Source organism: Ylistrum balloti, unplaced genomic scaffold (assembly GCF_031769215.1).
Source record: "Ylistrum balloti isolate Yb309-2 unplaced genomic scaffold, AGI_CSIRO_Ybal_v1 Utg371120, whole genome shotgun sequence".
NCBI classification, from domain to species: Eukaryota; Metazoa; Mollusca; class Bivalvia; order Pectinida; family Pectinidae; genus Ylistrum; species Ylistrum balloti.
Genome location: NW_026782615.1, coordinates 4,461 through 18,131, shown reverse-complemented (window position 1 = coordinate 18,131; position 13,671 = coordinate 4,461). Strand labels below are relative to the sequence as shown.

General features: G+C 34.8%; 1 protein-coding gene across 1 annotated transcript; it reads right to left on the bottom strand.

The window, feature by feature from the left end:
* Nucleotides 1-9,514: 9,514 nt before the first annotated feature.
* LOC132560816 (uncharacterized) lies at nucleotides 9,515-10,525 on the bottom strand. The gene has a single exon (XM_060225505.1). It carries the CDS (start codon nucleotides 10,523-10,525, stop codon nucleotides 9,515-9,517), a length of 1,011 nt encoding a protein of 336 aa, XP_060081488.1.
* Between the last annotated feature and the right edge of the window lie 3,146 nt (nucleotides 10,526-13,671).

Genomic DNA, 13,671 nt, shown 5'->3' with positions numbered 1-13,671 from the left:
GATAAAAACTTATTTGTCATGGTGATCTACTTGGCAACAAAATACGTGTGGAAATCGCAGAGTTTGGGTACAATTAATTCGCGGCAAACTCAACCACTCAAAAACTAACTCATCTTCTTATAGGTAGATGACCGGGTCAAAATATCTGGAAAATGTTCATATAATGCCAGTAATTGGACGCGATACCAATTATCTGGTATTGACAGGTGGTTCTGTTATTGTTAATCTTGTTACTTGGATCGTATTGCTGTAGACTTACATGGCAGTTAATGAAGATGAAACAGAATATGGTTACACGGGTTCACGCCAGCGCTCGCCAATGTCACGTTTTCTGATAAAAAATATTACACTGAAGATACAGTATTGAGTTTGGCGATTTTTTTCCCGACAAAACAAATCGGTGATTATTTTTTAAATGATATTTCTGTAATACAGGTAGTGTATCGTATTGTAATTTTATTCCCCTCAAACCTTACAACTCATTAGTATAAAAGTTAAACATGTAAGAATACAAATTACATGTTCAGACATCATATTGAAATAATTTATATTAATCAGGACGAGAAGGAAAAAGACTGGCGGACAGTTGAGTACACATAAGAATATATCATTACAAACTTCTTTCAGATTATTACACAATAAAACCTTCCCTGTTACTCCTCTTTGATACAATTTCAAACATATTCCGTTTACACTACCGAAAGCGTCGCGGTAATCTACAAAACAGCAGTATAGCTTACGTCTTTTCGCAAGTACTTTTTATAATACCATGTGGTGAATATATGACGTCATTGATGTGGTGACCAAACTTAAAGCCGAATTGGGCATCAGTGATACAATTAGACTGCTCTGACAATTCAGTAACCTATTGTTTAAAACACTGTTAATAATTATGACAAACAACTTACCAATGTTATCCCTCATTTATTATTAGTGTTATTAGGATCACCTTTCTTGAACCGTGGAAACATAATACCTTTATACCAACTGGATGGAAATGCCCCCTTTATCAAAAATTATATTAAATAATTTTGAATGAATTGGAAGAAACACTTCTTTAAATTGTACAAAAAAAAAAAAAAAAAAAAAACGTTCTGCATATTATCATTACCAGATGACTTACCAAGTTTGGCACTTTATAAAACATCTCTTATATCATCCAGGCAGTAAACTGCGTAATCCAAGTGAATTCACGGCCCAGTTAACTTATCAATGTGATGCCTGCCTAGACCACTTATTAACTGTTTCAACCAAAATACTAACGCTTGACTAACATGAAGCTATTGGATAAGCTGTTTAGTGCAGGAACGGATCCGAACCCAAATTCAGGAATTATTTTTGCCTTGTTGAAATGAACACACTTTAAGGCAATGTGTATTATATGTTCCTTGTATATATATCAAGTCCTTGCAAGTACTATATAGAAATATGTTTCAAAAACATCAATAGATAACGAAAAATATTGAAATAAATTCAAATTAAAACATGAAGTTTTAAAAATCTCTCTCAGATACAGATATATTTCTGTGAGTAATTTAATCCAGTTCAAAAATATTTTATCTATCTTATATAGTTAAAAATATATACATAGTATGCATGGAAAATTCTGTTGCAGAATATTAAACTCAGGATTTTGAAAATTTTGCAAAATATGAAGAGCATGTACATGACAATACAATGGTATTTTTTGTTTTTGTTTTTGTTTTTTTTTTTTTTGTTGTTTTTTTTTTCTTTTTGTTTGCTTTTGTTGAGGTTTCTAGTATCTTTGAATACCAATATATAAAAATATATAAGTTTGGCGAAACTTTTGGCCCAAGAATCTTATAACTCCCGGTCTTGTTTTTCTTGTACATTTCCATAAAGTCTCTTTGTAAATCTTTCTTTTGTTCATATTTTGCTTTGTTTTATTGAATACGAGTTCGGATTTTAAATATGTGGACATTTTTTACTTAATTGTTTTTATAAATCAAATATCTTATTTTGGTTTATACTTTTAAATCTACAAGCTGTATTTTGAAAATGACATTCGATTTTAACTTATATCCTGTTGCTGTTTCCATAGCTTTATCACCACACACGTTTTCCAAAGCCTCGACCTAGACCTAGAAGTCCGTACGTATAAAGTTAGTCACGTGGCTGTGAGGCTACAATAACACGTGGTGGCTTACTGTTGCCAGAACACCTAGTTATTGATATTCTCAGTCAAAACAGACTTGATACACAGATTAGGGGTTCCTTAAAACGGAAAAAAGTGCTGTACATTTATCATTTTTAAAATGTAAATATGTCTACATTTCAGTGAAATTTGACTAAGTAGTGCCAAAATACGGCGGTATTTCGATATATCAAGGGCGCATTCCTCTGATATTTGATCGGAAATGAGACATGATTCAATAAAAAATTAATTCCATCTTTGCCATCTTTATTTGTAATGATAAGATTAAAACAGCTGGTTTCTTGAGCTTTGGTTGAAAATTGCACAATGTAAAGCAAAGATACAATCTCTTTATTTAATTATGTAAAATATCCTCGAAAATTTCTCTATCAAAAGTAATGTCTAAAAAATGTTTATTGCTATGAGGTGGTCTAATAAAGGAATTGTGCCATTTTGGACCATTTTCATTTTTTGATGGCTATGTTGTTAAAAGCTAAATGAAATGAAAACAGCATTTTCACATTTTAGTTCTTAATATCCAAGTATGATACATTCACTTTGTAATGAAAAACGAAAACATGTTTTAAAAAATGTTGTCGCGAATAGAATGCATTATTCAGGAAAAAATAAGAATAATGTTTGGATATTGATAATTTGCTGTTACACATACTATGTGGCTTATACCGCTAAAAGTAGTACAGCAGCATATTGATGTTTTGATTTTAATCGACTTTCTCTAATCAAGTCTTTCAAAAAATCATCATAAGAAAAAACAGTCAATACTGTTTTTTTTTCAATTCTCAGAGGAGTACATCCTTAAATAAGCCTCGATTTCTGAAAGAACGAAATGCAATTTTCATTCTTTTATAATCCAATATGCTTCAGATAAATTTGTTTGTTTTAAATAACTTAGGATAATGAGGTTTTCTTGGGCGATATATAGAGCATTACGAGACCGATGATGACGTTAAAACTATTGAATATTCATTGATACACGAAAGCCCTTGACATAATTTCCTTGCATTCATCATGTGCGAATATCTGACACCAGACGCGAAATATTGTGTTGTACGTTTTTGGTTATATTTTGACGATTTTTTTTTACAGTAGGAATGTACTGTCTTCATCGTTGTCATGACAGTCGATCACGGCTGCGATCAACGAAAAGCATCTTTTTTTAAATACCAACATGACGACACAATTTTAATCCGAACTCAAATTCCATAAAACAAGAGCAAAATTTGAACACAAGAAAAACGGATACTCCTGAAAATGTTTAAGGATAATAAGACCAGAGATTCCGGAAAGTTAAGCGTCTTCTGCTTCATCGGCGACAACTGCCATGTAAATCTTCGTTAATCAAAATAAGTAATGTCACGTTCTGAAATGAGAAAAACCTCAACTACAACGGAAACAACAAGTCCAGCTTCATATCATACAAAGAAATAGACGATTTCTCTATGGGATCACTATGGCGACCATAAAATGATTCGTCGTCTTACTACACTAAAATTGCCGTATTTCAAGAAGTATGAAGTAGTGCCAGAAATTATTTATCTAACTAAAAATCATCTGATCAGTGTCAACAAAATCACACAAGCAAGCGTGAGGAAAACATACAATATAACCAAAACGTAATTATGTAAATATCCCTCAGATACCGTCCACATTGTGATGTCATCGGAATGTCTGCATGCCAATAATGAATGTTTTATATGAAAACGAATGAGCGACAACATTCAATGCAACATTGATATTTTAACACTTGAAGCTGACAATGCTAGTTTCAACAGTTTCATTTTGAAATTAGAAAATGGAAAAAGTTTTTAGAAGGCTTTACAAATTATCCCTCTATGCTAAATCATCCGGTCATCAATCAAGCCTTTTGTACCCCGAGATTCCCGTACTCCAGACAGGACTGAAATGTCTATCACTTCCTTAGATACGCTGACCGCAATATATCGTTATCAAAGGTTCTTTTAAACTTTTATTGTCAGCTTTACTTACCGTTCGCGGCATAACTGATCTAGAAGGGCGAAACAGCTGTATGATGGAATATAATTCATTGTTTGGATGTACTTTATCTAATCTTTTTGTACTAAATGGTTCTGTTATTCACTTATTGTTTATGTACAACATCAGGAGGATGAAATAATGTGAATGCTGTTGTTTAGTTGTCCATGCCTGAGCATGATCATTCAAATTCTTCTTCGTTGTTTGGTTGTTATTGCTTTAGTACTTATATCGACAGCTTTGATCACTGAATGACGGCCAGTGAACGCGAAGTGAGGGAATGTGTTGATAGCATTTGGTTTTGGAATGCTGTGATATTTTTCTGATATAAGATATACCGCCTGAGAAAGGTCACTCTCTTTTTTAAGACCATTACATTTAAAACGGTTTCCAGCTCAAACAAAAAACATAACCAGACAAACGATATATATTAGACAAAGCAGGTTAGGTCGGATTCTTACGGACGGTCAAGATGACGGTTTTTTAAAAACGGAATAAATTCTAAATATCATTAATAAGTTACAACATGAAAGAATTCATTATATATTGCAATCAGACACCAGATTTTGTTCCTCAATGTCAGTCAAGCGCTCGATGGCTTCTCTTGTCAGCATATAACTACAAATCTTCCGGGCGACGTTGTTCTTGATTTCGATGTGAAAAATCTTTTTACGAAAAGCCATCAAGTAATTATTTTATAATATAAGCTTTGCGAGTGATCGATCGAAAAGTTATTGTTATATTACTTGTTCCATCACTATTGATCACATGGATTTCATCATTATATGTGTAAAGTCGATATCTTTTGATAGAAAAAACAAGAAGTGCATACAGTTATAATCTATGTACCGCATTTTGGTATGCGAATTAGCGGTATGAAGATTCACCGCACTTATATATATACATACATTAACGCCTGACATTGATAATGAATCTTTGGTGATTCGCCTGTTTGTCCTGTTGTACCGGTAATAGAAGTTCAAAGTATCTTACTTCATGAATATTTGTATTAATGGGAAAGTAATGAAAGCTTGTTATGTACTTCTCTAACCGGTTATTTGTCTCCATGAAATATTTAAGTCGGAGACATGCCCTTTAGTACTATTGGCAACCATTTTATCTCAAGTACAACAGAAACCTTCCGGAATTTTTGTGTCCGATGTTGTTTAAAGTCTAAGAAGGACGAGTTCGACTAGTTCTGTATTTGAAACGCATGTTTTTTGTCAGATATTCCTACCAACATACCCATAACAAATATGGAGATAATAAATATTTAATGTGATATACAAAGATGGATTGGACATGAGGTATATATCGATCCGTGTTTCAAGTGTGTCTGGAAAGCTTCAACACTACATGGGTTCCTTAATTGTCGAAACACTTATATAAAGAATAACTCCTTACTCAAAGACATTTCATCCTTAAACTTTGGAATGCATATTTGAGTGGTTTACAAAATGTTGTGTGGTGTAATTATGTCCAGTGTTGTTATACACTGTATTGGTGCCATATTTGTAGCCTATCCCGCTGTAATATCTAGGTTTAACAGCGATATCACAGCGATTTTTAGTCTTTATATCATTGCATATGTATGTGTCAAGTGTATCACCTGACTAGAATTAACAGTTGGTTATCGCTGAAATTTGCACATCAAAATGTTAATTTATAAACATAAACGCGGACATTCTTTACTGTTGATCAACAGTCTGGATATGTAAATTTTTACGCCATATTTGATAACGCATGCGCATACTACATCGTCGCCTGTAAACAAAAATGACTTCCCGCTTTAATCGGTCTCGACAATGTTGGCGATTAATTTCACTTATATAGTAATTCTGAGATGACCCATAACAAAACCCAGTGTTGAAAAACGTGATTTTACTTACTGTCACTACATTCTCTGTTATTTCTGCTCGCCATCATGTGCTCGTGTTTACAAAATTAATAGCCCCGATTTAAAAACTATTACGTAATATTTTTGCAACGTAACATTTGAGAAAAGTTTTCCCAGATAAAGAAAAAAGTGGTCAAACTAGATGTTAGAAGTCGACTGTGAATATTGGGATAGCATAGTCATAGAAACGTAACTGGATATTAATAAAACACGCACATTCAATAACAAAATTAATGTGTCCCTATAACATAAATGAGGAATTCTAGATGGTCGAAACAGCTGTATGACGGAGTTTGACATTCAGAAATAGAATAACACTTATGTTTTTCAACATCAATATAAGCGAAAAAAACAAGAAATTACAAACATATCAACATAATCCAAACTTCAATTCAATGAAACTAAGGCAAAATATGAACATAAAAAATACATGAACATTCCTTTGGAAATCAAAAATCAAAATAATATTTTCCGGAAGAGTTAGCCTCTTCTGCTTCATCGATGACATCCGCCATTTAAATCTTTGTCAATTCAAGTAAATAACGCCATGGTCTCAAATAAGCATCGATCACAGCCAGTTTCATATCGCAATATCGCACAAAGAAGATTCTCATTGAGATCACTCTGAAGAAACTTCCCCATAATTGTCAACAAAGGTATTTATATTATTGAAAGTTAAATGTTTACATAAGTACTGTTATAGCTACATACCACATGATAAACGGATGAAAATCTCACCAAATGTACAATTTGTTGTAGAATTTCTACTGAATAGAGAATTATCCATACATTTTGAAATAAAAAAAGGATTTCAACGAAGTAGTATTAAATTATATACCTATAAACACAGAAACAACAGAGGATTGTAGAAAACACTCACAAGAGAATATCACCTTTCAATACAACTTTAGATTAGATACAAGCAATTAATTAAACTGCATTATACAGCTCAGTAATTTCAATGGTATAAGTGTCACAGCTGTTAAAGGCGATTTATAAAAATCAGATTGGTCGAAACCAAACACTAGATATTTCAGCAAATTTCGTAAATTTTCATATTGAGTAACATGTCATACATAGATAAGTTTTAGAGTCATAATTTATCGATACAATCTATTTTCAGACGATTTGTTTGAGATCTTATCTTTAAAAAAAGAACTAAACATGAAGGCTGTTACACAACCAGTTCTTGTTTAAAATAATAGATGATGAAGATGGATTGTCTTTGCACTTCCGAGGTAATTGAGGTATTTCATTGTCTTACGTAAAGTATCATCACACGCATATATAAGATTTTTTCCACAAGATAACTTGAATTTGTCAATTCAAATAAATACTTGAACGTGATGAAAAGCAGTCAAAAGAATAAATATACGTATAATATTGAAATAGTGATACTGACAATATATTATATACATAATACCCAAAAATGACAAATATTAGAGCAACGGAGTATTATAGGAATAGCATACACATCAGTCCAACTTTGAATGATATGACAAATGGATGGAAGACCTATGTCTGATTCATACCAATTATGACTAACATTTACTGTAAAAGATCGACATCACTTTTAAGAGTATGAAGTAAAACAAAGTACATGCATGAACATATGTAATTAATTGGTTTTACAATTAGTTTAAACAATATTTTATTCAATAGTAAACATTGAGATATACATATACTTCAAAACTTAATAAAGAGGATTTGGTAACAAGCTTGAAGCTTATGTATGGTTTTACAATTAACTATATTCACTGAACTTGCATAATTGAAAATTTAAATCTGAACCGCATCAAGAATTAATTAATATTTTACTTACTATGAATGTTCACGCCGAAAACGAAATCTGGGAAAACATCGGCAAATCAGTCATATTCATTCTTCACCACCTAATTCATTCATCTTTACACAGGTCTCCAAACAGAAGTGAACTATCATCTAAGAAACCGCCCTTCTTTACCAGCACGTATCAGCAGGTAATCATATGAATGTGGGAGATGAGTTGAATGATTCTTTTGTAGTGCTGCATTGTTCACTAGTTTATTCCAGCCAATAGCTGCTTTCATTAAATTCATTAATCATGACCATACGCAGTTTATATATCTAATAGCTAACCAATTAGTTTTCTCTTTGTAATTTTGTTGCTACGTTTTCTGATTTCTATATACTGGCAATCGACTCCAGTCTTTGGAAAACAGTTGTCGCCACTGGTTTGTCAGAGTCAGAATGACCGATAGCGATCGTGTTTCGTCGTGCATAGTGCGTCGTCCGACGTCCGCCGTCCGTCTTGTGTAAACTTTCCGTTTACATGACGTACATGACTTCTTGTCAATAACCAGAAGGCACGGGGTACTGAGATTTTGCCTGTAGCATGAGGGGACAAAAGGGCTACCATGTATGTTAATATGTATGACTTTGACCTACTTTCAAGGTCAGATATGTTAAAATGTTTAAACGATTTTTTCTCAATAACCAAGAAGACCATGGTGCTGATGTATTATGATGTGATGAAAGGTTACTAACTTTGATAATATGAGTGACACTGGACCGCTTTTAAAAACCCAGGTGTAAAATATGTTTACATCTTTCAACAACTTCTTCTCAATAACCAAAAGGTCCATGGTACTGTTATTGGGCCTTTAGTATGCTGGGATGACGGACTTCCAAATTTGTTAAAATGAATTTCCTTGACTAACTTTCAAGATAATAGGGGTAAAATATGTTTAAATCTCTGCACAATGAAATTCCCTCTGTGAAATGTCGATAAAGAGTAAGCTTGTTAATGTCTTCACATCGGTCAAGTTAAGCTGAATGCTAAAATATATACATAGAGTAAATATCAGGAGATCAGGCGGACTTGGAAAATATAGATGATACCAAATTCTCAACGCTATTTACCTTTGATCTGTGTTATGTCGACCTCTGAAATACATGTATAGCATTATTTCTTTGGAACACTTGGATTTCATATCTTTTCCAAACCCGTTCTTCCACTATCTACACACAATCATTACTTTTGCCATACTACTCACTTTCCTATGATTTCTCTTTGCTGAAAGGTCGAATCGTAATAAAAGAGGTTTTTTTGCCCGTTAAATAAGTAGAATAAATAAATAAAGTTGTGTTTTAAAAGGTCTAAAGATCTTTTCGATTGCATGTAATGTTTTGATGTATTTGTTACATATTACAAAATGTAGTTGGTTTAGTAATATTACAGTTAGATTCTACTAAATTCTAATTCTTATAATATATAATTTTGGAGGTTATATTCACGATTAATTTTGCCGCGTCTAGTGTGATATGGATAATGTGGAAATTGCCTTGATGGTCTGTATTGAAGGAACGTTTGAAGACTTGGTGAGGATTGATGCTGTGACGTAATTCAGTTCATGAAGTGTCTTCTCTTTATTTAGTCTGTCACTCTATGTCGGTATGGAATCATATTTTTAGTCATTTTTTTCTATGCGTTGTTGCGTGGTGCTGATGTTGAATTCTGGCATAATGAAGCGTGTTGAAGGAGAATTGCCATAATGGAGCGCAGTTGGGGAAAATTGGCATGATGGGGCGTGGTGAGGGATTTCTTGTATGATAGACCGTGGGGAGGGATTTCTTGCATGATAGAGCGCAGTGAGTGATTTCTTGTATGATGGAGCGTGGGGAGGGATTTCTTGGATGATGGAGCGTGGGGAGGGATTTCTTGCATGATAGAGCGCAGTGAGTGATTTCTTGCATGATGGAGCGTGGGGAGAGATTTCTTGCATGATGGAGCGTGGGGAGGCATTTCTTGCATGATGGAACGTGGGGAGGGATTTCTTGCATGATGGAGCGTGGGGAGGATTTCTAGCATTATGGAGCGTGGGGAGGGATTTCTTGCATGATGGAGCGTGGGGAGGAATTTCTTGCAGGATGGAGCGTGGAGAGGGATTTCTTGCATGATGGAGCGTGGGGAGGGATTTCTTGCATGATGGACTGTGGGGAGGGATTTCTTGCATGATGGAGCGTGGGGAGGCATTTCTTGCATGATGGAGCGTGGGGAGGCATTTCTTGCATGATGGAGCGTGGGGAGGCATTTCTTGCATGATGGAGCGTGGGGAGGGATTTCTTGCATGATGGAGCGTGGGGAGGCATTTCTTGCATGATGGAGCGTGGGGAGGGATTTCTTGCATGATAGAGCGCAGTGAGTGATTTCTTGTATGATGGAGCGTGGGGAGGGATTTCTTGCAGGATGGAGCGTGGGGAGGCATTTCTTGTATGATGGAGCGTGGGGGAGGCATTTCTTGCATGATGGAGCGTGGGGAGGGATTTCTTGTATGATGGCGCGTGGGGAGGGATTTCTTGCATGATAGAGCGCAGTGAGTGATTTCTTGTATGATGGAGCGTGGGGAGGGATTTCTTGCAGGATGGAGCGTGGGGAGGCATTTCTTGCATGATGGAGCGTGGGGAGGCATTTCTTGCATGATGGAGCGTGGGGAGGGATTTCTTGGATGATGGAGCGTGGGGAGGGATTTCTTGCATGATAGAACGCAGTGAGTGATTTCTGGTATGATAGAGCACAGTCAGGTTTTTTAAGGAAGCTTGTCCAGCACCATAAAACGACTCAGAGGTTTGTCAATCGACCATAACAGTTTGAGAATCAAAGAAGCTGAACGATGGCCAGCAATGATGATTGAGGCAATGAATCGTATCGTGAAATGACCAGCACCGTCAATTATAATATAAACGACTTTAGGCATACGGTATTTAGATGAATGGTTAGGCGGAAATAAGCTAAATTTCTTCTTGATTATTGCACATATGTATTTTGTGTAGTTGAAGTCAGTCATTATTGTTCTATATAATTTGTTTGTTGCGCAATTTTCGTCTTGTACTCATGTCAGTGATGGGGTACTTCTTCTCACAGTTTCTTAGATTTTGTTTTAAAAAATAAAAATCATTTCTGTCCTTACATAACGTGTTTGTTTAATGTACTATTCATCACGTTATTCATCTTTGTGAGGTCCCACTAACCCAGGGCTACAGTACAGTGCATATATTTACAGTGCAAGTACAAGCACAACAAACACAAACATAGCTCATAACACACACAAATCACAAAATGTAGATAATCATTCCTTACCTCCAACTAATTCCAATGTATATATGTATGTATATGTTACTTAAGCTGTTTTTACCTGCCTTTTGTTACTGATACAAATATATTTTCCTAAATTCGACAAATCTTTATAGTTGTTTCCGAGAGTTGGGTACATTTCACTAGGTTTCAAATAATAATACATTTTGCTAAAAGGTTTTCTGATTTTTTTATAATGCCCATATTTTGAAATAAAATGATACTCATCCCCAATATCAACACTACTACGACATGTGCAAACTCTATCAATTTGTTCAATATTATTACAATAATACAATTTATGCAATATGAATCGAATATTTGGAACTTGTATGAAATTTTGTAAACAAATAGGTTTTGTAACGACAGAATGTACCACTAATACATTTTATAGTGAACACTTAGATGACAAGTACACACTCATCCTTGGCCATGAAAGTATCTGTCGGAGTGAATCAGTAGTTAGGACAGGACACTAATTAATTAATTGAACTATGAATCCACGTGGATAAGACAGCAATACGTTCATTTTTACCTTTATTACATGAAAAAATAAACTCTTGGCTTATTTATGATATATCAAAATAGTTAGTGATCACTATTGGTATATCAAAATAAGTAGTGATCACTATTTCATCGACAATTTCATTTTTTCCCAAAATGCGATATTTTATGTTATTTTGCCATATTTTCATGACAAATACCATGTTTTATGAACATATATTGCTGTTTCAGCTGATTGTTTGTTTTCATCATGCATGCTGCAATTTATTTCTGATCTTCAGAGGAAATAAACATCACACAGTAACACCTGCTCACATTCTGTACAATATCATTAACGTCCATAGATAAAACAAAGACCATATAACTATTAATGTATCAGATGACGGTGGAGATTTTGCATTTTACTTCATAAACATGACCATAATACACGATGTTTGCCAGTTGTAACCTCAGAATAGGTAGATGTAAATCAATAACTACCATGTAGGCAAAAATAATGTCAGTTTATTAGTTTGTAAATACCCAAGCTAATTACATTGCTGCAGAAGTAACATCTAATACCTAATTCAATTTCAGTTCAATTTTGTTCCATAAGATTTTACAACTTATTGGATACATAACATTTTTAAGAAAGGAACTTAACAAAGCATGCATTCAACGATCGTGCTTATTTCATCATCAAAAACTCGTTGAAAACATACAATTTTACAAACGATATTACATAAAATGCATTCAAGTATAGTCGTGCATTAATCATCATAGTTAACCAATGTATTTATCGACAACAAATTACGCAACAAGAAATGACTACAATACATATTCGTCATACTCTTATAATTTACACACTGACCAGTTAATATACGTATGAGCTATGATAATTATTATTTCAATTATGATCGTAGTTAATTGACCTTAAATATATATCTAGCTAGTTTACGAAATCGTTATTTTCGACTAAGCAAGGATTTCGCAAAAAAAAAATGGTTTTATATATTTCATTCTTAAATTTCGGTAATTACCACATATCAAACCAACAACGGCGACAAATTTATGCTATTTGATGACGATAGAAACAACCTCCGCATCCTAGCCTTCACCACTACCAGTATCCTTAGAGCGTTAGCAGCAGCTGACACACTTAATCGGGACGTAGCGTTCTACACAAGCCCTAGACTTTTTAGGCAACTATACGCGACTTATGCCTTGACCAACAACCAGATGTACCTGCAGCATTCGCTCTTCTATCCGGGAAGTCAGAAGTCATCTACAGCAGACTCCTGGAGAAGCTGAAATCTGTGATGGAGGAGCAACAACTGCTACTCAACACGACTACACTTTTCCTAGACTTCAAGTCTGTTGCCCAGAATGCGCCAAAGCCGTCTTCTCCAGAGTAACAGCCAGATGTTGCTTCTTTCACTTCAAATGGTGCATTTCGAGAAAGACCTACTACAGAGAGAAAACAACTAGGACTCCAGACCTACTACAGAGAGAAAACAACCAGGACTCCAGACCTACTACACAGAGAAAACTACCAGGACTCCAGACCTACTACAGAGAGAAAACAACTAGGACTCCAGACCTACTACAGAGAGAAAACAACTAGGACTTCAGACCTACTACAGAGAGAAAACAACAAGGACTCCAGACCTACTACAGAGAGAAAACAACTAGGACTCCAGACCTACTACAGAGAGAAAACAACTAGGACTCCAGACCTACTACAGAGAGAAAACAACAAGGACTCCAGACCTACTACAGAGAGAAAACAACAAGGACTCCAGACATACTACAGAGAGAAAACAACTAGGACTCCAGACCTACTACAGAGAGAAAACAACTAGGCCTCCAGAGAGAAAACAACTAATCCTCCAGACCTACTACAGAGAGAAAACAACTAGGACCCCAGACCTACTACAGAGAGAAAACAACTAGGACTCCAGACCTACTACAGAGAGAAAACAACTAGGACTCCAGACCTACTACAGAAGA